This window comes from Homalodisca vitripennis, chromosome 1 (genome assembly GCF_021130785.1).
Source record: "Homalodisca vitripennis isolate AUS2020 chromosome 1, UT_GWSS_2.1, whole genome shotgun sequence".
Classification (NCBI taxonomy): Eukaryota; Metazoa; Arthropoda; class Insecta; order Hemiptera; family Cicadellidae; genus Homalodisca; species Homalodisca vitripennis.
In genome coordinates, this window is record NC_060207.1 from 226352842 (window position 1) to 226377234 (window position 24393).

Here is a 24393-nt window from a genome sequence, read left to right on the forward strand (position 1 = left end):
ATTTTAATTTAAAGAGAGTTTTTTTATGATTTCGTAATTTCTTAGTTGATATTATTAAATAACTTTATACTTAACCTTGGAGTTATTCAAATAATTTTAAAATATAGACAATTTATTTCACATTTTGAATTTAGCTGTTGTCATGTCGTTAACATAAAGAGGTTAAATTTCTCCCCAGTACCATAATTCTATATATCAAAATAATAAAACTGTTATTTATATATCTAAAACATCAGTTTGCACATTCAGTGTGTTAAATATAAAATTTGTATTGATAAAGAAATTTTTTCAAATTTAATAAAATCTTAATATAAAAATTAAATAACTTTATACTTAACCTTGGATTTATTCAAATAATTTTAAAATATAGACAATTTATTTCACATTTTGAGTTTAGCTGTTGTCATGTTGTTGACATAAAGAGGTAGTGAATTTGTTTATACTTACCACCAGTACATATTCTATAAATTCTATATATGATAATAATAGCACTTTTATTTATATCTAAAACATCGGTTTGCACATTCAATGTGTTAAAAAGTAAAATTTTCATTTAAACATTTTAAAATATAAAAATTAAATAACTTTATACTTAACCTTGGAGTTATTTAAATAATTTTAAAATATAGATAATTGATTTAACATTTTCAATTTAGCTGTTTATACTATGTCATGTCTCATCGAGCCGTCTACCGTGTGGAATATATAGTTTTTAATTGGTCCCCAGTTATGACTCATGGTTGTCATGAAAGAATTCTATATAACTTTATTATGTGGCATTAAGAGTGCGGAGGCTTCTCCCAGATACGAGGCCAGTCTACATGGCCAGCCCCTCCCATAATTGGCAGGGGAAGAGCCAAGCTGGAGCCTGCCGCTCAATCGATGGCCTACATACACATAGACAGCATCATACAAACAGCAGTGTACAGCATCGCATTGTTACTTCCGCAATAGTGATGACGTCTAATGTGACTATTCCACAAGTAATAGGCTCTGTGTGATAACATATCGGTACTTGTTAGTGTTAGACAAACAGCTGAAATAAGTCATGGACTGGAGGGAGAAATGCTGATAACACCCAATGTGAATATTTTACAAAAATGGACTTGGTGGCGATACGTCGTTATCTGGAAGGAGAAGTGCTGATAACATCCAATGTGAATATTTTAAAATATCACTGTGTGCTGATACGTCGTGATGTGAAAGGAAAAGTGCTGATAAAGTCCAATGTGAATATTTTAAAATATCACTGTGTGCTGATACGTCATGATCTGGAAGGAGAAGTGCTGATAAAATCCAATGTGAATATTTTAAAATATCACTGTGTGCTGATACGTCATGATCTGGAAGGAGAAGTGCTGATAAAAGCAAATGTGAATATTTTAAAATATCACTATGTGCTGATACGTCATGATCTGGAAGGAAGAAGTGCTGATAGTATCCAATGTGAATATTTATAATATCACTGTGTGCTGATACGTCGTGATCTGGAAGGAGAAATGCTGATAACATCCAATGTGAATACTTCACAAAATATCACTGTGTCAAGATACGTCGTGATCTGGAAGGAGAAATGCTGATAACACCCAATGTGAATACTTCACAAAATATCACTATGTGCTGATACGTCGTGATCTGGAAGGAGAAATGCTGATAACATCCAATGTGAATACTTCACAAAATATCACTGTGTCAAGATACGTCATGATCTGTAGAGAGTAGTGCTGATAACAGGCAATGTGAATATTCCACAACTCCACAAGTAGGAATATTGTGTGCTAACATATCGATCGTGTTAGATAAGGAGGGACCATTAGATTTAGACAATCTGCTAAATACGTCATGATCTGTAGAGAGTAGTGCTGATAACACCCAATGTGAATATTCCACAACTCCACAAGTAGGAATATTGTGTGCTAACATATCGATAGTGTTAGATAAGGAGAGACCATTAGATTTAGACAAACAACTAAAATACGACATGATCTGTAGAGAGAAGTGCTGATAACAGGCAATGTGAATATTCCACAACTGTCCACAAGTAAGGAATATTGTGTGCTAACATATCGATAGTGTTAGATAAGGAGGGACCATTAGATTTAGACAAACAACTAAATACGAACATGATCTGTAGAGAGAAGTGCTGATAACAGGCAATGTGAATATCCACAACTCGCACAAGTAGGAATATTGTGTGCTAACATATCGATAGTGTTAGATAAGGAGGGACCATTAGTTTAGACTTAGATCTGTAGAGAGTAGTGCTGATAACAGGCAATACGACAAGTGATAGCGATAGTGTAGATAAGGAGAGCATGTTGCATGATCTGTAGAGAGAAGTGCTGATAACAGGCAATGTGAATATCCACAACTCCACAAGTAGGAATATTGTGTGCTAACATATCGATCGTGTTAGATAAGGAGGGACCATTAGATTTAGACAATCTGCTAAATACGACATGATCTGTAGAGAGAAGCACTGATAACATGCAATGTGAATATCCACAACTCCACAAGTAGGAATATTGTGTGCTAACATATCGATCGTGTTAGATAAGGAGGGACCATTAGATTTAGACAAACAACTAAAATACGACATGATCTGTAGAGAGAAGCACTGATAACATGCAATGTGAATATTCCACTAGTACAGAACGCTATATGTACGTTGAGTTATAACTTATAAGCAGGTGTTGATGTGTATTGATCTCTGAGAGGTTCTAAAGTGGGAGTATGGGCTTTGTGCCATAAATAGTCAGAACTATGGATGTAACAGACGTAGACAAAACTGACGGTACGGCAAACACATATGTCTGTGTCTGCCCAAGTTCAAAGACTGTTATCTTTACTGAAACTATTACGTTCTTACACAACTTTGTACAGTGTGTGTATGCTGTTATTACGGCTAAGAAAGGATGTTGATTTAATATAGTGTGATTACAACTAAATTCAACTAGCTATGAATTTATTAAGTGTTTGTATTCTCAGTGGAAACCACCGCAGTTTTTTTCTTGCACTCTTAATTTTTGTTTGTTTCAGACTCTAAACCACTCTTCTTATTTTGTTTTTTGTTGTAAGTGGATTATGTTATCAATACCATAAGCTATTCATTTGATGGAGCTTAATCAAAGTATTACAAAACTTTCATTTCATGAGAATTCTTTATACTAAAATTGGCATGTGTTAAAGCTTAATTTACTTTTGCTGCTCAACATTACTTACGTCATGATGTGAGAATTCTCCGAACAGACTCGCCTTGGAGGAATCTTACTTTGTCTCTTTTAATATAGAATAGTGATCTGTTAACCAGAAATTGTTCATATTTACTGCAATATGTGTCACATTGTAAATGGTCTTTATTATATGTATTTGTTGTAAATCTTGTTTAAGAGATAAATAAAGTTTATTGTTATTATTAAGTCAATAATATTATATATTGTTTTTTATTATTAACCTACATTGCTTTATTTTTCTAAATTATTTTCAACGTGTTGTAAATTTCAGGTTCAACAGAGAGAATATAAGATCTTGCAGGTTATAAGTAGAAAGTTGTTTAAATATGAAGCTATTATAGCATTTTAGCGGTTTGGAATTTGTATGTCATTCTTAAAGGTTTAGCTTTTTACAAGTACCTTATTTTCTGGAAGTTCTTAAAACGTATTTTATGTACATTTCAAGGATACAACTATCTGTAATATCGTTGTGAATTACTATGACGTATCTTCTCCTACTTACTGTCTTTGATTGTTTTAGTTACACAGGATTAGTCATTCATACGGACGAGGTGTTGGGGGAATATTTTAGTTCTGAGGTCTGTCGCTAGAGCAGCACCACGATCTTTTACTGTTAACGTTCAAATATTTGTTACCTGTCCTCTCACCTAACGTTCAATGATGGTAGTCATAGCGGTCACTTTTGTCGTGGCTCTATTTATAGCATTGGATGAGCTAGCCTATATCATGTATAACTAATATAACCCATTTTTAGTTACTAAAGTTACTACATTTTGTTGTTCTCTTAAGAGAAGAAGCAAATAAATTGCACTTAGTCAAATAAGGACCTTAGCGCTGCTTCCGGAGTGACAGGATATTCAGGATAGGTAAGGTTACAAGGTAGGGGCCGCCTCCTATCGAGATCCATGAGGAAGAATTAGGGCACTAATCTCAAAGTCATGTCCCCCCGGAAGAAGGGGAGGCTAGCTCTGAACCAGCCTCCCCAGTCTAAGCAGGCACGGGGTGGCACACCCTTGTTGAGGCTAGCAAGAACCTCTGATACTTAGGGAACGAACTCTAACAGTCATCTCCCGCAGTAGACTAGACCTATCGAATTACCCTTGCACCCCAGAATCTCTACATTTGCGGTTAGTGATGTGCAGCTCCTGGACATCCATAAGGTTTCCCAGATTTAAGTGGCACATCGGCTTTTGCTGTGCCCAGTGGTAGGTTCAACTGGAAGGTATAAACCAGCCAGACGTGATCTCTGCTAGGTATATCACAATCTTAGTTGCTTGGCAATTGTAAATTTAGAATAACTGTAAATGATTAAAATTGAATTGATCGGATGGTCGATTTAGCCTACTTCAGTATTTTACTAAGAGGCATTGGGTCTTTTTCGTTTAAGGGCCTTACAAACATACTATACCTGACTGACAGTGCATTTAATAGTTTTTTTTTTTTTTTTTTTTTTTTTTTTTTTTTTTTTTTTTTTTTTTTTTTTTTTTTTTTTTTTTTGTTATTAGTTCGTAGGACAGTAGTCCAGGTACTACTTCTAGTATAAACTCGTCTTATCTTAACAGTGATAAACGCGCGCCGCTTATCTTTTGCCTGTAATGAAACCTGCGTTAGTTCTGTCTGAGTTTTGCGTTCAATAAAGCGTGGTGAGTTGATCTGGGCTTGGACTTTGCAAGTTCGAGTTATTTTTTTTTTTTTCTAAAAGAGCAAGCAGCGCAAAGCGCTGCGCAGCGGGCAAGCATCGCGTGATCTGAGTTTTGAATAGGCACGCTAGGGTCTTTTGTGCTGGCCCTTAAACGAAAAAGACCCGAGGCATTTTCTACTTCACGGACGACATTGGTCCACCTTCCCTCACCTCGGCCAACACTTCGGCGTTTTATATACATCATAGTAAACAAACATCCCAGAGTTCGACATGATGGTAAACAGATGGTTCCCTAATTACTGCAAACACCCCCTCCCTCCCCACTGCCAGCCGCCTTCGAGTAAACTTGGCAGACTTTCTTTACTTAGTGTTGCGGTACCGTCCCATACAGTCTTGCTGCTAGCAGTAGATTACTACACTTTACTGTTGGATATTCTGAAGCTACGAATATAACAGAAGAAAATTATGGTTGAACAGGCAAAGCCAAGTTCCGTCTTTTGAAATTTGTTAAGTGTTTGAAACGTAGACTACTCACTGCGACGGTCATGCATATTTTGGCAAAACTTATATTCCATCCAAGTATAAATCAGTATTTTTAGTTTAGTTAAGTTCCAAGATGTATGTATTTTGTCTATTGTTTTCAGGACTATAAAGTTTCTTAATTTATGTTGGAACATGTGTACCAATCGACAAGATGTACCGACGTTATAAGATCAAACTGGACTCTAAATTTGAACCCCCCCCCCCCAAAGGACCCCGAAACGGTACAAACCTACCCCTCCCCCCACCAACAAAATGTCACCTCCTCTTGTTATCACACTGAAAGAGACTGGATACAGTAAACTTAGATAGGCTGAGAATTTTGTTTCGATGTCTGCTTTCAACGTCATTTTTATAAGATATATATAGTAGACTACACATTAAAAAGACATTAGTGTAAACCCTTTATTACCGTCTACAAAAAGCTTTTAATCATATTCGTAAGAGATTACTATATAGTTTATTTTTAGTTTTTGACAAAAACTTATTTTTCTTTAGATGTAAAAGTAATTCAATAATTTTAACACAGCTGTGAACAATTGTAATGTTATATTCAGTTATTCCCAAAATATAACCCAAAATAAATTTGTCCAATGTTTAGTGCTAATGCTTAAAATAATTTTACACAAAATCCTACCATTTGCAAACGGTAAACTATTAATAATTGTAGAGGGATGCGGTGTGTTATATTTTAGATGGTGTCGTAGAGAATTTAGTAAGTAATGAAAAGTTAAAACAAATTTGTGGGAGACATTTCAGGGAAATATTCAGATTTACAAAAATAAGTTCGAAAATAAAAATATTTTTCAATATGGTCAAGAATGCACACACCACCAAAATCAGCTCATTGACTTAACCTTTATGTATATTTGCAACATGCACACGTACACATGAACAATATGCATCGAATGTAAGATCACAAACCGATATTTTGAGACAACTTACAGAAAAATCTTTTTTAGAATTTACTTGGAAATCCAAAGATACTTTTCATAAGTTAAACGTTTGTTCTACCAAATTTAAAAGATCGACATTTCTGTCCCTACTTTATAACAATACGTAAAAATATATGAGCTCTCCAATATTAAATGTCCCACTCAATCCGTGAGTAAGTTTTAAAATAAAAAAAATTAAAGATTGATTACAAGTGTTTTTAGACGTTAAAAAGTTCTTTGTCATATTATATATTTTAGACCAGATAAACACTGTTTATTAAAATATACGAACCTAAAGAAAATGAATATCATTTAATGAAATTTGTACAACAAATGAGTGAGATAAACTTCTTCCGAGTTAAGGCGCGTATACTTATTGTAGATATTTGATTCTTGAACATCTAAATCGTGTATACTTATACACATATTTAAATAAAAAGATCTTAAGGTTTTGTTAGTAAACACGTAACTATTGTTAGATATAGACATTGCATAACTAAATTAGTTACTGTATATGAATAATAATTTTGAAAGAGGAAGTTTAGAAAATGTAAAACCCTATCTTTGTTTATAAACATAATATTTAGGATAGCGGAGTTTATCTAACGGGCCAGGATCAAAGTGTATTTTGCATGAGTGGTTATTTGATAACGAAATAATCTTCATAGAAATTCGAACTAATCTGTTATCGGCCTTTGGTTTCTTGGAAAAGTTGCTCTAAACTGCTATAAATAATTCGATTATATTTTAAACAATATTTTAAAAACACATCTTTTTAGAAATAATTCTTCTAAATGTTTCAGAACAATGGGTAACATATTTATTTTCAAATTTGTTATTTAAAGCATTTAAATAATAGCGGATAAAGTAAAATTAGAATGAAATAAATTTCGGTAAGAAGTACTATAGTTAGGAAAATCTACACAAAACCTTGAATGTTTTACAGGTTTGAACAACTAATGGAATACGTATTTACTTAAACCACGAAAGATGTTGATTAACACAAACAAATCGCATTGATTTGTAATTAATTTACACTATTTGTTTTAATGACGACACAAAAGAACAACAATGCAAGTGTTTAACCTTCTGTTGATTACTGAAATTGCAATGGTGTTAATAGTCTCAGTGATTTATTTATTCTGTGATTTATTGAATTGCTTCATGAAAACATGTGTCAAACTACTTGTTTATTCCATTTACAATTTACAATTTAAACTTTAGAGCCTGATGTACTGAAATAACCTTGACTTTTTCCATAAGAACAATATTACAGCTCATGCAATTTTACGTCCTTATTTGTGATTGTTATGGCTGATGTCCCAATTTAAAATAATTATTATTAATATACATCCAAACGCTTTTTAGTTTTTTTTGTAAAGCGTTTAAATTTTTGAATATTTATATTTATTATATTTTTAAAGTTTAAAAAAGTGTTTTTAAACTTTAAAAGTTTTTTTTAATAAACCATAAAAATGTCGAAAAAATAAGATGCTTTTTGGATGGGTATTAATTAAATCGTTTTAATACAACCTTTATTATTTAAATCTGTTTAATTGATTTGCTCATTTGATAACTCATTGGAAACTTACAGTAGTTGTTGTTCCACACAAAGTACTGATTGACCAATCCAATTCCAATCAGAAGTTTACGAAGAAGTTATCCAATCGTCACTTACTGATGAGTTTAATCAGACATTAACGAGTTAGGCGCGGTGTTTGGTTTAAACAAACACAATTTCATACTGAACGTCTGTTACTCAACTTAAAAAATGTTTTGTCGTATGACAGTTCCAACTTTTAATTGATGTCGTCATAAAATAAGTACTGTCATATTACACGATGTCGTGTATTGCGTGCAAGTGCGCACTTGTGCGCCAGGAGAGTAATGAGTCTATTACAGTACAGTGCGCTGCGCTACATTACAAATGGTGCTACTTTGTCTATTACATCTGCTTTATGTAGCGTGCCAGCACAGCGACCTTTTACTTATATTTGTTGCTTTTTCTGAATTAAAAAATAACAAGATTTTTTAAACTTTAATATTGTATTTAAAAGAAGAAAAATTACTAAAAGAGATGTACATAAGTAGGGTGCGGCAAATATATACTTATGGGGGTAAATTGATTATATTACAAGTCAACCACCATTAACCCTCCAAAAGTCAAATAACCCTCTTCATAGTTCTTTTTTTTTTTTTTTTTTTTTTTTTTTGTAAAAACATTTAATCGGAAACCCGGTTTAATAAAACCCTTACACAAACAAGGAGTTAACCCAAAAAGTTTTGTTTTCTCCAAAAATGTTCTCTTTAAATCTCCTTTAATTTGATTTGTAAAATCAATACCATATACAAACTTCCGTATTTACATATAAGTTTTTTATATATGTTTTAAAATCATACAATACGTAAATTTAGAATGTTGAGAAACTGTATAAATTTGAAATTTTGTGTAGTCTATTGTACCAAAAATACTTGTTTTTTGTCAAAAAAAATATATTTTAGAAAAAACTATCCGATGTACTCCGAAGTACTCATTTAATGAACTTTTTTTTTATGTAACATGAATGGTACGAAATATAACAGTGTATAGAGCTCGTAGATCTGGCTTTTAGATGAGGAGCAACATTAGGTGAGAGCGGGTGGTAACAAGTGTTACTCAGTTGTTTGTTAATTTCCTGATCATTCGCTGAGGAAATCATTAGTTCATAAGAAATCATGACATTCATTACAAATTTGTTGTTTTTTAAGTTGTGTCTTTCTACTTCCGGATCATTTTAATTATATATTAAACGTTTTTTAGTGAAAACGGTCTAAACCCACTTGCAAAATTATATTAATCTCCCCCGGGAATCGAACCCGTGACCTCTCGGCTGAAGAGCCTCAGCCTTGTCACTACGCTACGAAGAAGTTGCAACTAACGGATGACTTCAATAGGAACCTTATTTACAAAGCACGTCAACAAGTAGATAACGCAATCCAGAAAACAAATCCAGTCGGACCAAACTAATTTTTCTCTAAAACTAATTATTCCGTTTTAAACATTTTCTTTGCCATAAGATTTGTTTTAAACAGTGTGTTATTTCCGAATAGTACATGGTAAGAGTTTAAAAATAGAGATAAAATAACGCAAAAGATGTTTTTTATACAAAAAGAAAAACAGATATCGCAATTTTATGATCTTTACTGGTGCTCACACAACTAAATTCTTTGAATTTCGGATGACATCAACAGAAGAAAATTAATTTCAACATCTGTAAAGCCGTCAAGGAAACAATAAAAGTTAGTTTTACATCTGCTGACTGAAGATTACCCTCTAAAGCAAGGATGACTGAAAATGTAGGCTTTATAGTTCACTTAAAAATATTGCTATCAATGTTCTTAATAGATTTTCCCGCTATGAATATAAACGTTCCATTATCTAGTTAAGAATTAAATATACTACACTAAACGTACAACATCCACAGCAAAACAGTACAATAACAACACATTTATTAATATTCCGGATGCTATAATTCACTAAGACAACTAAACACAAACTATCCCTAGTCAACCCTGGAGCAAAAACTAATGCAGGATTTCAAACTCTAGTTCAACCCAACAAACATAACAATTACAAAAACGATTCCACTGGCTAAAGTGCATAAAAACGCTACGCGGAGTGCACTGGGACTTGATTTCAATCAAGTTCGGTCACGACGAAGATACTAGATGGTGGATTTCGGTAGGTCAAGGAGGGATCTAAAGGGATAAAAAGTTTTGTAAACTAGTAAAAAAGGTTAAAGAATATAGGGGACAAAACAACAGAACTTGAACAAAACCCAAAAACTAAAAAAATGAAGGAAGGATATACGTACGACGGAGTTGTATTTGTTCTTAGCGAGGACGTGTGGGAAGCAGGTACTCTTACTCACAACAGAGCTCTCTTCTGGAGTGGCGGGGAGGCTGGGGGGATGTCGAAGGTCGGCGACCTTGGACTTGAGGTCCGTAAAGGCCTGGTGGAGGCTGTCATGGTCCGTCCTGAGCGCGGTCAGTTGACCCTTGACCTGAGTCACGTCCTCCTTGAGCGAGTCGGTAATCCTGGAGGAGTCCTTCAGGAGGACGACCATCTCCTGGCGGAACTCGCGGAACATCTGGACGAGCGCGTCTCGGCTGAGGAACTCCGCGCCGGGTCCCTCCGACACCACTTCCATCTCACTGACCGCCTGTAACCGCAGAACCAAAGGCTGGACGTTTTCGGGGCTTTGGGAGACAGCGAGGGCGAGAAGCGCGGTGTCGCTACCACGGACTTGGCGAGACTGGGGACGGCTCTCTGGCCCGATAAAAGGGCGTGAGAACTCGGTGTCTGGCAGCGAGCGGGGACGAGCGAAGTGACCGACACACCGGCTGGGTCAGCGCCAACAGCGCCGAGTTTAGATAGAGGTTGCGTCCACCACGTCGCTGCCCGCCGACATACCGCGAACACAGAACTGTTTATTCCGACCCGAGAAGTAGACGAGCGGGGACATACTTGAACGCCTCCAATGATCGGATGATTAAATCGTAATGGGTACGATATTACAGTACGTAAATGAATGTTTTTTTGCCCTTCGTAAAATTATAGAGATGTGGGGGTTCCACGCCCACATCTTCCGTCCAGGGTCGCGTTCTTTCAATATTCATACGTAGTAACTAGCACACACAAGTAGTTTCTAATTTCGTACATAATCCCTACGAAATATGTCCGAATAATATCTCATTCTGAAACAGTATAGGTAATCACTTATGGTGTGTAATTCTTTTTATAAAAAGTGCAATCTATTACATTGTTGTCAAGAACGTAGCCAGGAAAATTTGGGAGGGGTCCAAACAACTGATATTTTCCCGTAGTCGGCATAGAGTAAGGCCACATTTTGTATCCGTTTCTTTGTTGAGAAAGATCTTTCAGCGGTAGGTATATATCAGTAATACTGAATTATTAAAATAATAATAATCGTTTACTAAAAAAGTAATTCAAAATTGAAGGATCCGGACCTCTAAGATCCCCTCGTTTGCTACGTCCTTAATTGTTGTGAACAGTGCAGATCACACCAATTATTGAAATCTTGTCTTTTATGCAAAACTGTGGTTGTATTTCTGAGTACATTCTACTTTATTACTTTGAAATCCGAAATAATACTCGTAGATTTTAAGAACTAAGTCATAACAAATTAATGACTTAGATCAGAATTTCTTGGTAATTTTATACTAATAGTTGTCAGTACAAACTGTTTCTTATGGATTTATGTATAATACATCTTTGAATATTAACACAAATTTTTATTTATTATAGAACATAGAATAACTTCTAAAATGAACTTCTTTGCTAACCAACACGATCCAGACTTTATCTCTAGGTTCATGATGTGGATATAAATTTCGGGTTACAGTAGGCTATGAAGTATTATTTTTTTTAAAGTAAGACATTCGCATGATCGGCTGACAGAAGTGACTACTTTTTTAACGGGCTGTAAATATATTATATCTTCAAAAAGAACGTTTGCTAATTATTAAATCTTTATTTTTTTGTATTTTTTGTATTCGTTTTCCTCCATTACAATTATTAGCTGAAAAAGAAATAAACAAATATTTACTACCTGTGAATCCAAATAATAGTTTATACGCTTCGTCACTGCTGATAACACACACCAGTCTCACTGCCTAGTTGTTGACTGCTGGTAGTTTCAGTAAAACATGCTTTAAAATGGCATGTTAGTTCAGATCACATTTTATATAACGGTTTTTTTACGTGTCGGTAAAGCTGTCATTCTACTTTGAAAGCACTTGGAAAACAAACATGCGTGACGTTCCGTGACGCACGTGGGAAAACAAGCGTGCGTGACGTTCCGTGACGCGAAACGAAAGTTTTCTCCTGTGCAAATCATGCATCCATATCCCGCCAAAATAAGTAGTCACTTTAGTTATTCTCCATGTCTCCTTTTAACTTACAATACAATGATTTTGTTTCCAAATCCCACCAATTTGATGTACATCCCACACCTCCAAATTCAACATACAACAGACTATTCAATAGCGTTACCAAAATTCTAATGCTCTAGTTTGAGTGCCAAATTCCAGATTTTCACCTTATCGAAAATTGCATGTAAGGTACCGATTTGAAAACAGGGGTTAACAAGTCTTGTGTGACCTCTGGCAGCGAAGAAGGAAAACGTCAGATAAGTAAATCTTGACTCGTGACGGATGCAGAACGGACTTGTAAAGCTACCTCGAATGTATCAACGTCAAAGCCCTGTTGAAAACGCTAATGACGGCAGCTATTGTTAGACAAGCGACCCGATTGTTAAGACGGAGGTTAACGTTCAGCCTGTATTTCGAAAAACAATGAAAATAAAAGCTGCGATTAGTACCAGCGTACAAATACAGTCCTTTGGACCGTCTTTGCTATTCACAATTCCACGAAACCTACAACCTCTCCCGAATTTAAAATCCTACTTTGTTACATTTTTTAATTAAATTTATTTACAATTATAACATAACAATTCAAGTGACGTCTCCGAATAGTTTATCAAAATATTACTTTTATTTCGTTAGAATTTGTTTTTATTTGGATATAAGAAAACAAACACTCTGATTAATACTGACTTGTTCAATAGGAGAGCTGCACGAAAGGATAAAATTAAGGTCAAATTCCATGTCTACCAACAGGAATTGCAAATTCCGATGGACGTTAAAATATCTGTTGGAACGAATTCAAATCATTACAGGGCAAAGTAATTACAAATTAATATTTAAGCTGTCATAAATAATATATGTAATAACAAATTATCCCACTCTGGCTATGATGTCAAATTATCAGTAAGAGTACACAATCATGAATACGTACATTAATATAAATAACCTCTTAAAACCCACCTCTAATCATACTTTTCTTTATAGTTTGTTATTGACGATGGAAGGTTTGAAAGGATAACAGGATTTCGGACATTAGCCGTCGTTAAAGGTCATAAAAGGTATAATACAACGTTTCGAGGATTGGAATCTATCCTCTTTGTCAGGTGGGGGATGTATTGATAACGAAGATGATAGATTCCAATTCTCGAAACGTTGTGTTATACCTTTTATAACGAAAAACGATGGCAAATGTCCGAAATCCTGTTATCCCTTATACTTTTCCTACGTGCACAACTGAAGGAAAATCTACAGTCTCGGTTGTTTTAAAAACAAGATCACTTATCTTTAGACAAATTCAGTATTTCAACACGATATTATCTATTTTACATTATAAATTTATATAAATTAAACGTAATATTCAAAATATTATGTAGTTTCTGTATATTGTACTCCAAGTCAGAAATTATCTTTCCATTAATGATTTAAGCTGATTAGAAGAGTGTATTCATTCTAAAATTAGACTTACTTCTCTCCGTTAAATACAGTACTTACTAATATACAAAGTTATTATCCGTACTTAAAATACTTTTAGGAACTATGGTAATTATTTTGAAATGCCAAAAACTAATTTCGGTATGATTTTTTATATTTTAAAACTTTTAATATTTCCTTGATAACAAATAAAGGGCAAAACTAAAATAATTTTGGTTGCTCCTGCCAAATTCTAAAATTATTCTATTCGTTTTGATAACCAACCGAGCAGTGATATATTCTCCGTAAAAAGTGGGATTAAGGAGAGGACCATAAAGGAAACCATAAAATATTTTGAGGAACTAATTCGAAATTAAAAAGTAGCGTAACAAAATAGTCAAACATACTCGCTAATAGCAGTGAAAATTTGCATTTTATTTCGAATCTTTTGAGGTACAATGTCTTAAAATCAAAGTGAGATTTATGCATGTTTAAGCCGAAGGTTGAAACTGTTTAGGAGTTTATATTTTCCACCGTACATGAAAGTGATTTATCTTCTTTAGAGAGAGCCGCTGAGTAAACCATCAAGATAGCTTTCCGTTTTTAAATAAGAAAGTTTACAGTTTATTGTTGCTTTAACACTGTTTCTTGTTCTTTTTTGTAAGAAAGGGAGAATCGCTAATGAAAAATTACATTACAAGAAAAACGTTATAAGAATATTACAGCAAGCAAACTTGAATATCAGTATATAAATTCTTGTTGAACACAACATTTTGATCTGTTAAATGTAATAAATATATTGTTTATCAAATGTTTTTAACTCTCATGTGCTTTACATTACGAAAGTAAACTTTTATTTAAATACATACATTTTCAGACAGAAGGCATCTTTTGAGAAAATTTGTAATAGTTTCTAAATTTACATATTAATTAAAATAGGCAATTTTATGTTTCTGAAGTAATTTTAAATACTGGATTAATATTTTTGAGGAAAACAAAACTAATCAGAATCCAACGGTTAAAATACTGAACGTTGTTTTCAACTTTTATTAGCCTCAATTCAGTAAGTCGTTTTATGCTGAGCTAAATGATAAAAAAGTAAAAAATAACTTTTTTGACACTAATTTCAACCTAGAATGGTAAAAAACATTGTAGTTATTAATTTGTTATTATGTAGCTTTTACTGAACAAAATGTTACAACTTTATTAACATTCATATACTTATCATTATCTTCAACATATGTTTGCAACACTCATACAAAACGTGTAGCAAGCAAGTAAATATAGTCAGCACTTAGTGGATTCCCCCCTTTTTTTAAATTGTGTTGATTGATTTCCTCTACAAATGAAAATAATATTAAGCAATCAGTTGTCCTTATGGAGATAATTTACTTTATTACAAAAATAAAACTTTTCATAGTACAAAATAACTTTACAATCAATATGTTTTGTTTGGTTATAAAATTGCAGACACAGTATAAACAAATAAAATACAACACACAATTGAAAACAGGTGGATCAATAGAAAGAGACATAACATCAATATCTCTTTTCTAGACTAAGTAAATACTATATAAAATTATGTCCTCTGTTTTGTCCACATAGAACTCTTGCGAAAAAAAATGTCCATATAATACTTGAAAAAATATTTATTATAAAATAACCGCTTGATGGGTATGCATCAAATTAGCCTTAAATTTAACGCGTTTGCATGAACGATCTTCAATTAACCCTTTTAATGCCAGACAGTTTTTTCAGTGACCATGCGAAAAATGCCAGCCTGTTTTCAAAAAGTACACGCGAAGAATGCCAGGCCCTTTTTCCATGATTTGTTAATAATGTGGAGTGTTTAAAAAAATGAGTATTTAAATTTTTACAAATTTATATAATTTATATTTATAAAAATAAAAAAACAAAAACTAAAGAATGAGTTTGAAACATATAAAAGTACCTTTATTATTAGCCTTAACTAAAAGGTAGTTACTGGCAATTGTACTATATTTAATTGTCAACACACACACCAAATTTGAAGAACTTCCCTTGAAAAATAGATAAGTTACAGCATTTTATTGATAACCTTGTAAAGTCCACATTTTACAGTAAAATTCAATAAGACATATTTTGGTCAGTTTCATTCAAAAATCGCTTTTATTTACACGTGTTGTTTAGCCCAATGTATAAAATTGTTTGTTGAAATAATAAAGTAGGTTACATAAAATTAAAATTAATTATTTACAATATAGGGTACATAATTTAACATTTTTTAACAACTTGTGTTTTGCCGAAGCACAAAGTATGAATCCCCCTCTTTTACTCATGATCAAATCTATTTACAATAATCACAAAACTAATAATAATATAAGCAAACTGAAATAAACAAAAGAAAAGCACGAATAATTCCCATTAAAAACATAACCTAGCAACAACGTATTACCACACAGCAACCAAAGACGCTCACTGAATGATTGGGACGTAATTAATGAGGTTGAAAACAGCTGATATACGTCATCACATGTTGAGCATAGAGTAAAAAAGATTTTATTATATCAACAGTAGTAGTGTCTAGATACAGTATGCAAAGTTTAGTGGCATTTGGTTAATAATTAAAACTACAATATAACAAAAACCGGACGAGCGCCCCCAGTGCACGTCGGCATTTTTTCGTAAAACCTAGTGACGTGCGCTCGCGGCGCACGTCGGCATTAAAAGGATTAAAATAAAAAAAAGTTATATTTGACCTCCCGACTTTCCTTAAGCAGTTGAGTTGGCGCTACTGTTGACTACATGTGAACCGGCCTTTCACTACGTTACGGCAGTGGTGGGCGGCTATTCACTCTCAACACTCAGTGAATCAGTAGGTCTGAATTGTCTACCACCCCCCCACCCCCGCTGAAATAATATTATATATTTCGCATTACAGACCAGTAATGCTTAAGTGATTAAGTTAATTATAAAAACACAAACTACCAACATGTTTTTTTACCCAAGAACCAAGACCCATTGGTCTGCGAAGCAGGATCAACAGTTCAAAAACTATTTCAATAATTCCGAATCTCTAAAAATATTTTCATTTACGATTAGAATTTGAAGTACTTTATCGTAGAAAGTAAGGGCACTCTAAATTGGCCAAAATGAATTTTTTTTGCGTTTTTGAGATTTTTACAGATTACTGTTCTCTGAAACTTTTTCTTTCCAATGATATGTAACTCATAATATGAAAAAATAGAAGGTTACTGAACAATTTATGTAACATCTGCAACCTTATTTTAGACGATTTTTGGAAGAATGTGTGGTTTGTGGTACATATACTGTTTATATAGTACAAGTATATATAGTTTATATAGTACTTCCATGTACTAGAAGTAGTAACAAATGCTGGAGATAAAACATATATTCAGAAGCCTTTCTGGCCCTCAGTTGCTTGGGAAATGCCTCAAAGGCAAATCACAGAACCACAACGAGTCCCTCAATAATCGTATTTGGACTCTCAATCCCAAAAGGTCTTTTGTCACTCTTTCAACATTAAAATTTTGTACATTTTAAGCAGTTTTGTAGCTCAATAAAGGCTACTCAAGAAGTGTTGAGTTCTTGAGAATTTAATATTGAAAGTAGGACAGAATATGCCGTTGGCGATGAAACGTCTGGATTTTGATCGCGTTCGTATAGCGGAAAAGCGACGACAGAACTGGAAAAAAATCCGTCAGAACAGGACTTTTAACAAAAATAAGAAGGCTTGAGAACCTATACCAGGTGTCAGAGGACCCTGGCAACCCACCATGTACATGGTGCTGGCTTACAGTAAGAGGTAAATTTACTTCTTATTTTATTAGGCCTATTCCTAGTTTATTACAGGTTTTTTAAAAATTTTCGTAATTTTTATTTTTTACAGTTTGATGTCGCATATCTCAAAAACCGTTAGATTTAGATCTATGAAGGTTTTATGGTATATTAACAGTGCATATATTTAATTCCTTAGAGAGTTTCATGATAATCCATTTACCATAAAAATATTTAAAATAAAAAACTTTATTATTTATATTTTTTCAATTCCGAAAAAATAAGTTTTTATGAAAATATACGATTATCTCTGCGGAACTAGACAATAAACCAATATTTAAAATGTAAAAAATAGGTCTCTACGTAATCTGGTTCCAGAGATACGAGAAAGTGACAAAGTTAACATTAGACCTAACATTAATTGTTCGACGACCACGGAAAATACAGAGAGACACTTAAGGATGCAAACATTTAAACGTTTTCCCTTTTGAGGTAACCAAAACAATTTTTTAAACCGATAATGACAGTTCGCTATTACATATTGTGATGTAACTAGTCTCTCTGTCACTTCGACTTGTAGCGATGCCGTCTCGTGGTTATCTTTGGCACCTGTAGGTAACGTGTGGCTCTCTGTTTGTGTTATATTTTAGTACACTAATAAAACAAACACGTGCCAGAAAATAGTCAAACTCAAACAAACATCACCAAAATGTACAATTCGTATTGGTTTGTATATTGAAATTAAATAAAATAATAAAAATACAGTACTTATAGGTTATGTATTTTTTTTTCAAGGATTCCCTCCCTTTTAGGGGACTATTTCATATGGTTCAAGTAATCTATTGATAACTAATTGATAAGTATTTATGTTAATTGATAGTTGATAGGAGGAAAATAGGATTTAAGTTGAAAAAGACCTTATATACTGTAAAAAAATGCTGTAGCTATGTAAATTGTATTTATTTAAAGCTCAAAATTTCTTTCAAATAAGTTATATAATCTCACATTAATTTATTAAGTAATAATGCACATTCTTACCGTCATAGGTTAAGTGTTCTTGTATTATTAACTCCCCGTTACAGTAAAGAGGTATGCATAAAGTTTAGAATATGATAACCCACGGCCTGATGTGTTGTTAAATATAAAAACTAATAAATAAATAAAAAAATACATTTGTTGTACGTGTCAAGCAAAATGTTGAATATAAATACTATTTTTAAAAGATGCCTGATACTCTTTGTTTAAAGCTTATGGTTAATCAAACCGATAGAAGGATTGATAGGATAACAGGATTTCGGACATATGTCATTGTTATATGTATAAGGTATAACATCGTTACAAGGTATAACACAGCGTTTCGAGGATTGGAATCTATCCTCTTCGTCAGGTGGGGGAAGTATTAATACATACAAAAATGAAGAACAGAAAGAAGAAAAGAAGGGAAAGAAAACTTACAGTATCCCACTTTCATCCGTGATGGTGTGATGTGTGATTGTGTTTCTCGTACTCGTGACTTGTGCTCGGGACTTGCATTCTCTGCAGTGACAACGCCTGAATTAGACTTCGATCAGCTTTTGGGTACGTTTGAACCCTTTTCTTTCCCTTATTTTCTTCTTTCTGTTCTTTATTTTTGAATGTACTAATGTCTCCCCCACCTGATGAAGAGGGTAGATTCTATTCCTCGAAACGTTGTGTTATACCTTTTGTAACACACAACGATGGAAAATGTCCGAAATCCTGCTATGCCTGATACGTTAGTCCATTATTTAAATGTTTTTTTTTTTATTAGAACTTTTATTTCTTAAAAGGTTTTATATGCACAATGCCGCTTCCCATTGGTTGAATATTACAAACCAACGTTTGTATTATTGTCGTAATAATATAAACGCGTACTAAATTTTTAAACTCTACCTCAAACAATTTACAAGATATTGTGCTTCAAGACAGTTATAGAGCACGATTCTTCGACAACTTGAGTTAGAGCTTCACTAACGCTCAGTCAATTATAATTACGTATTGGATGACCGAAACTAAATTAATTGTTGTTAGTTATATCTTCACTAAATTTATGTTCTTGTTTCAGTACTTAGACCCACTATGATGTAGTCGTATAAAGGATGCGATAAAGTAAAGGTTGCCGTAGATCGATTCTAAATGTCACTTAAGTCACAAGACTCGGCGCCATATCCACGCACAGAGTCCTCCCAGTATCAAGTATTCATTTGGCGGTGTACAATTACTTGAAACCTGTCACTCAGAACCATCAACTGCACGGCAAGGTAATAATAGTATTGCTATACATCGTGGCATCGTTACTATTGTATTAGTAACTAGCGCAACACGCGAGTTACATTATGAATACTCGTATGTCCTTTATAGACTCAGGAACTATTTGACCGATCGTTATGAAAATTTGTATGCATATGTATTTTTCCACGTAGAGGGTTTTTATGCTATTCCCACTAATATGACTCACCAACAGGCGGCGCTGCAAAATATAAAAGTTATCAAAGCGCCTGCACATTATAAACTGCAATTACGAGACAGTTACGTCTTTACATAGCCAAACACTATTTGAAGGCGCTAAGTTTTGATATCTATTTGTCTTTAAAATAAATTTCTGGTTGAACTTAAAGCTTGAGTGTTAGACCACTTTATAATAAAGTACACGTACGTGTACAATGGCTATAAACATACATTTTGACAGATTTTCTTGATCGTGGTAACAAGGTAAACTCTACATTGGTGTTGGAAATATAATTCACTTGAACCAGAAGTGCTCATACACGGATAAAGCTTACGAAAAGCGTGCAAAGCCGCGGGAAACACCTAATAGTTACTAAAAAAAAAATGAAAAGTGACTTTAATAACTCGAAACAGGGATGTCACTTTTCTTGTATCAAACTCAATTTAATGAACATGGTGTGAATTTATCATATGGCAAGATATCTCGATAAATATTTCAACTGTGGACTTGAAATTTGGCATGAAACTTCATATGTACATAGACAATAACGAGTTTTATGAGTTGCATGTCCAAACATGGAATTTGACTGAGTGTCGTTGAAACCTGTCACTCAGTAGGCTGACACAACGTATTTTTTTTTGCCGGGGGATGTGACATTTTCTTTGCCATATGATTGACTGTCGTTCTATTTGTCAATAATAAAATGAGCTATGTACATGAAATTTTGCATTGAACCTCAGCGAAGCCTGTTACGCAACAAGTGGTGTGGCGTACTCTTTCGTTGTTTCTATATGAACTACATCCAGTTCGATGATGATACATGCCACTCCATTAGATTTGGCTGAGCGTTAGTGCACATCTTTACATTACTCTTAAGGATAACCATGATGGAATTTTACATGCAACCTGTCTATTACGCAAAAAGTGATATGTCATACTCCTTACTTGTATTTAATGTTTGAACTGTATTTTTACCAAATGATTGCTAAAATTCATTGTGCTGTGGATGTTTGTTAATACTTATCCTTATCAAAACGGTAACGCTGACCAATAAAATACGGTAACAATGAGAACTAGGATTGAAATTTAATTGAGGTATTCAATTTTCTTACATATAAAATTGATTTCAGGATTGCTTCAAATGCAATTCAATTTAATTAATACAATTGCTTCTCTACGTAATCTAACTAATGGTGCCATCACTTGTAGCTGAGTGATCATGTCTCAGCTTACATTCTACGGAATTGAATTTGGGTTCTGTTTGTAGTAATTTGTAATCTCTTATTGGCTGAACGTTAGTGAAGCTTATCACTCGAAGGACTAGAAGAATCTAATTTATGTTTATCTGTGTCTGTCCGCACGATATACCCGTTGTAGAATTTTAGTTTACGCTACATAAATGGGCAAACAGAACCGAAAGACATCTCTATATTTAAAATTAAATCATTTGCTTAGTGAAGGAATGGGTGAATCAAGTAGCAATATTAGAAATATCTCATATCCATTTCTTAAGTTCTGCAGTTGCATTTTATATGTACAGGCCGAGAGATTCCATGTGATCCTCGGCCCGACGATGCGCAGTAGCCTACTGCTCATGTGGAGTGGAGGGGGAAGTCGCAAGCTCAGTCTGTGAGCCGGCTCCCCTCCACCAACCCTCTATCTCCTTGCAAGCCGCGGTTCCCCTCTAGCGCATCTAGAAGACCACATGGAATCTCTCGGCCTCTATATACAGAGTGTAAATTAAGCCCTGATACATCTGGATATATCCCAAACGTGATTGAGATATCGATGTAAAATATTCACCTTACCTATTAATATACTCTTTTGGACTTTTAGAAGGGTACAAATATTACCCCCACTTTTTCCAAGAGAAGTAGAGGGGGTCACTTTAAATTTTCTAATTGAAACCCCTATCTTGTGACATGTCATTTGAAAGGTAAATTCAAAAGAAACACAATGACATTAACAAAACATCTCTACGGCGATCCTATCAAAAGTTATGGGCAAACAAACTCCTCACATCTAAGGGTGTACATTAAGACCTGATACACCTGGATATATTCCAAATGGATTGAAATATCAATGAACAACCTTCATCATATTCATTAAATTACTATTTTCGATTTTTTAGAAGGGTGAAAAAGTCTTACCTCCCCTTTCAAAGGGGGTTAGAAGGGGATAACTTTAAATTTTCAAATTGAAATCCCTATCTTGTGACTTGTCATTTGAAAGGTAAATTCAAAAGAAACACAATGACATTAACAAAACATCTCTACGGCGATCCTATCAAAAGTTATGGGCAAACAATTCTTTACATCTAAGGGTGTACATTAAGTCCTGATTTATTCCAAACGGATTGTGATATAAATGTACAATTTTCACTATACTTATTAAATTACTATTTTGAACTTTTTGGAGAGTAAAAAAATTTCACCCTCCCTTTTCAAGGGGGGTTAGAAGGGGGTAACTTTAAATTTTCGAATTTCAACACCTATCTTGTGACATGTCATACAACTGTATTTCTTCAACTGCCAACTCATGATGAAATGACCAGTTAAAAGTTATAAATTTAAAAACTTATAGGAAAAAGTCAATCTTACCCATATTTTCATGATGGCCTTGCCAACAGATCTCAGAATAAACTACAGAACAGGCTACGTGAATAAAACAAAGAATCGGTTATAACCGCGCACGGTGCGGTTTACTGTTATTACCCCGGATTTACGCACACGTGGGTACGAAATCATTACTTGATGTTTGTTTGTTAGCCAGCTGCTCGTAAGTAATGCCGTTTAAAATCAACAGCCACCGCCGCGCTGCGCCACGCTTGGTGGGCGTTTTGGCTCGCAAATACTTTGAGGTGTTACTGACAAGGCTTCCTGCTCAAGTTTTAATAGACAAGCCTTGTAAACTACTAAATAACGCAACCTCTGTAAACGTCATCAATTGAAACCAACAACAGACGACCCTTCGAAGATACTTAGAATATTCCATCGTTCAGTGATACAAAAAATCAGTATAATTATGTGTTAGATTAGTTATTTACCTGAAGAAGAGATCAGATTGTAGATCTCGAAACGTAGTGTTAATGATATTTTGTATCACTAAACGATGGAAAATTTCCGGAAAATCCTGTTTCCTTCACAATCCTTCCATCGACAAAAACACACTTTAAACAAAGGGCTTTGAATTTGTTTTACTTTTATTAACGACAACAATACAAGAGAGACGGTTAAAGGTCTTGTTGACGATATCCTTTTTTTAATGATGCAAACTTTATGTACACAAGAAAAGAAATGGCTTTCATTACACACTACTTGTAGAAACGTAATGAGGGAGAAACAGGCTATAAAATAGAACATTTTTATAATAAAAATTGCATGAACAAGTTTGGCTAAGCGTTAGGGATGCCTATCACCTAAGGGGTTGGAAACATTTCATATTTTCCTGTATGTCTGTCTGTACGCACGGCATATCGAAAACGAACTGAAATTTTACTCGAAGCTTCGTTCCTATTTGGGCAACACGAGTTCGAAGATGACGCTATTCACTTTATAGGATTTCACTTAGCGGACTGACTTTGGTCTTTTGGGTAAACTGATGGCAAAGAGAATATCGCAGAAACAAAATATGTAAACAAACAGAATATGAGAAAATGGATTTTAACTTAAGAAATGTATGTCCATAAAAATATATTTTCTTTTTGAGTACGGAAAATAATGTAATATATTTGTTTTGACATGGCTATAGTTGATTTTCTCAACTTTTTAAACCCTCAGTGGTAGACAAAAGGAATAATCAACTTGGCATCCTTAGCTATTGAAATATAATTTTATTTCTTTTATTACAAATTGCGTTAAAATTTAATTGCTATAATTCCTTACCTCGCGAAATTCCTTAAGAGATACCGCTGAGTCTGTTGACTAACAGAACAAGTGATGTTTCCAGTAAATCGATCTAGGAGTTGTTATTTACGCGATGTGCCAAGTTCCTAAACTACCTGAAGGCCACAGGTAAAGATAATCTGTATGATTTATAAACCTAAACACCGCCACAATTAATCATGATTAGTTTGTATCTCGATCTTGTCAGTTTGTTTAACTCGGCGAGGCGCACTCGATGGAAACAACCTGCTGAGTTACTTGCCACATTTAGGTACTGCCATTACTGATCTGAAAGTTCGAAAACAACTGGAATTTTCGCGCGCAATTCCAGCGGCCAAAATTATCCATAAGCCTCTGTTTGGCTTGTATTGGCCATTCTCAGTACAGTTCGGTGTTGTCCGAGAAGAGGTGGTGTAATTGGTACTTGGATTATTACTCGTACTTCTTTGTTTGAAATTTGTTTCGGACAATTGCGATCGTTCAGTGATAAAAAAATCATTAACACTACGTTTCGAGACCTGAAATCTGATCTTTTCTTCAGGCAAATAACTACACCTGAAACACACAGTGTAAAAAA

At 34.0% G+C, this 24393-nt stretch overlaps 1 protein-coding gene across 6 annotated transcripts in view; it reads right to left on the reverse strand.

The window, feature by feature from the left end:
* Positions 1–24393, reverse strand: part of LOC124353113 (uncharacterized protein ZK1073.1) — a 128388-nt gene that overhangs the window by 58780 nt on the left and 45215 nt on the right. For 2 of the 6 annotated variants that reach the window (XM_046802944.1, XM_046802943.1), the window contains exon 1: positions 10205–10552. The exons of 2 other annotated variants lie outside the window; for them this stretch is intronic. In XM_046802944.1, the coding sequence (XP_046658900.1) occupies positions 10205–10540 (336 nt within the window). In that variant the 5' untranslated portion in view covers positions 10541–10552. Of the gene's footprint in view, positions 1–10204; positions 10671–24393 lie in introns of those variants that run through there. 2 more of the 6 variants (XM_046802945.1, XM_046802946.1) reach the window with 2 other exon arrangements.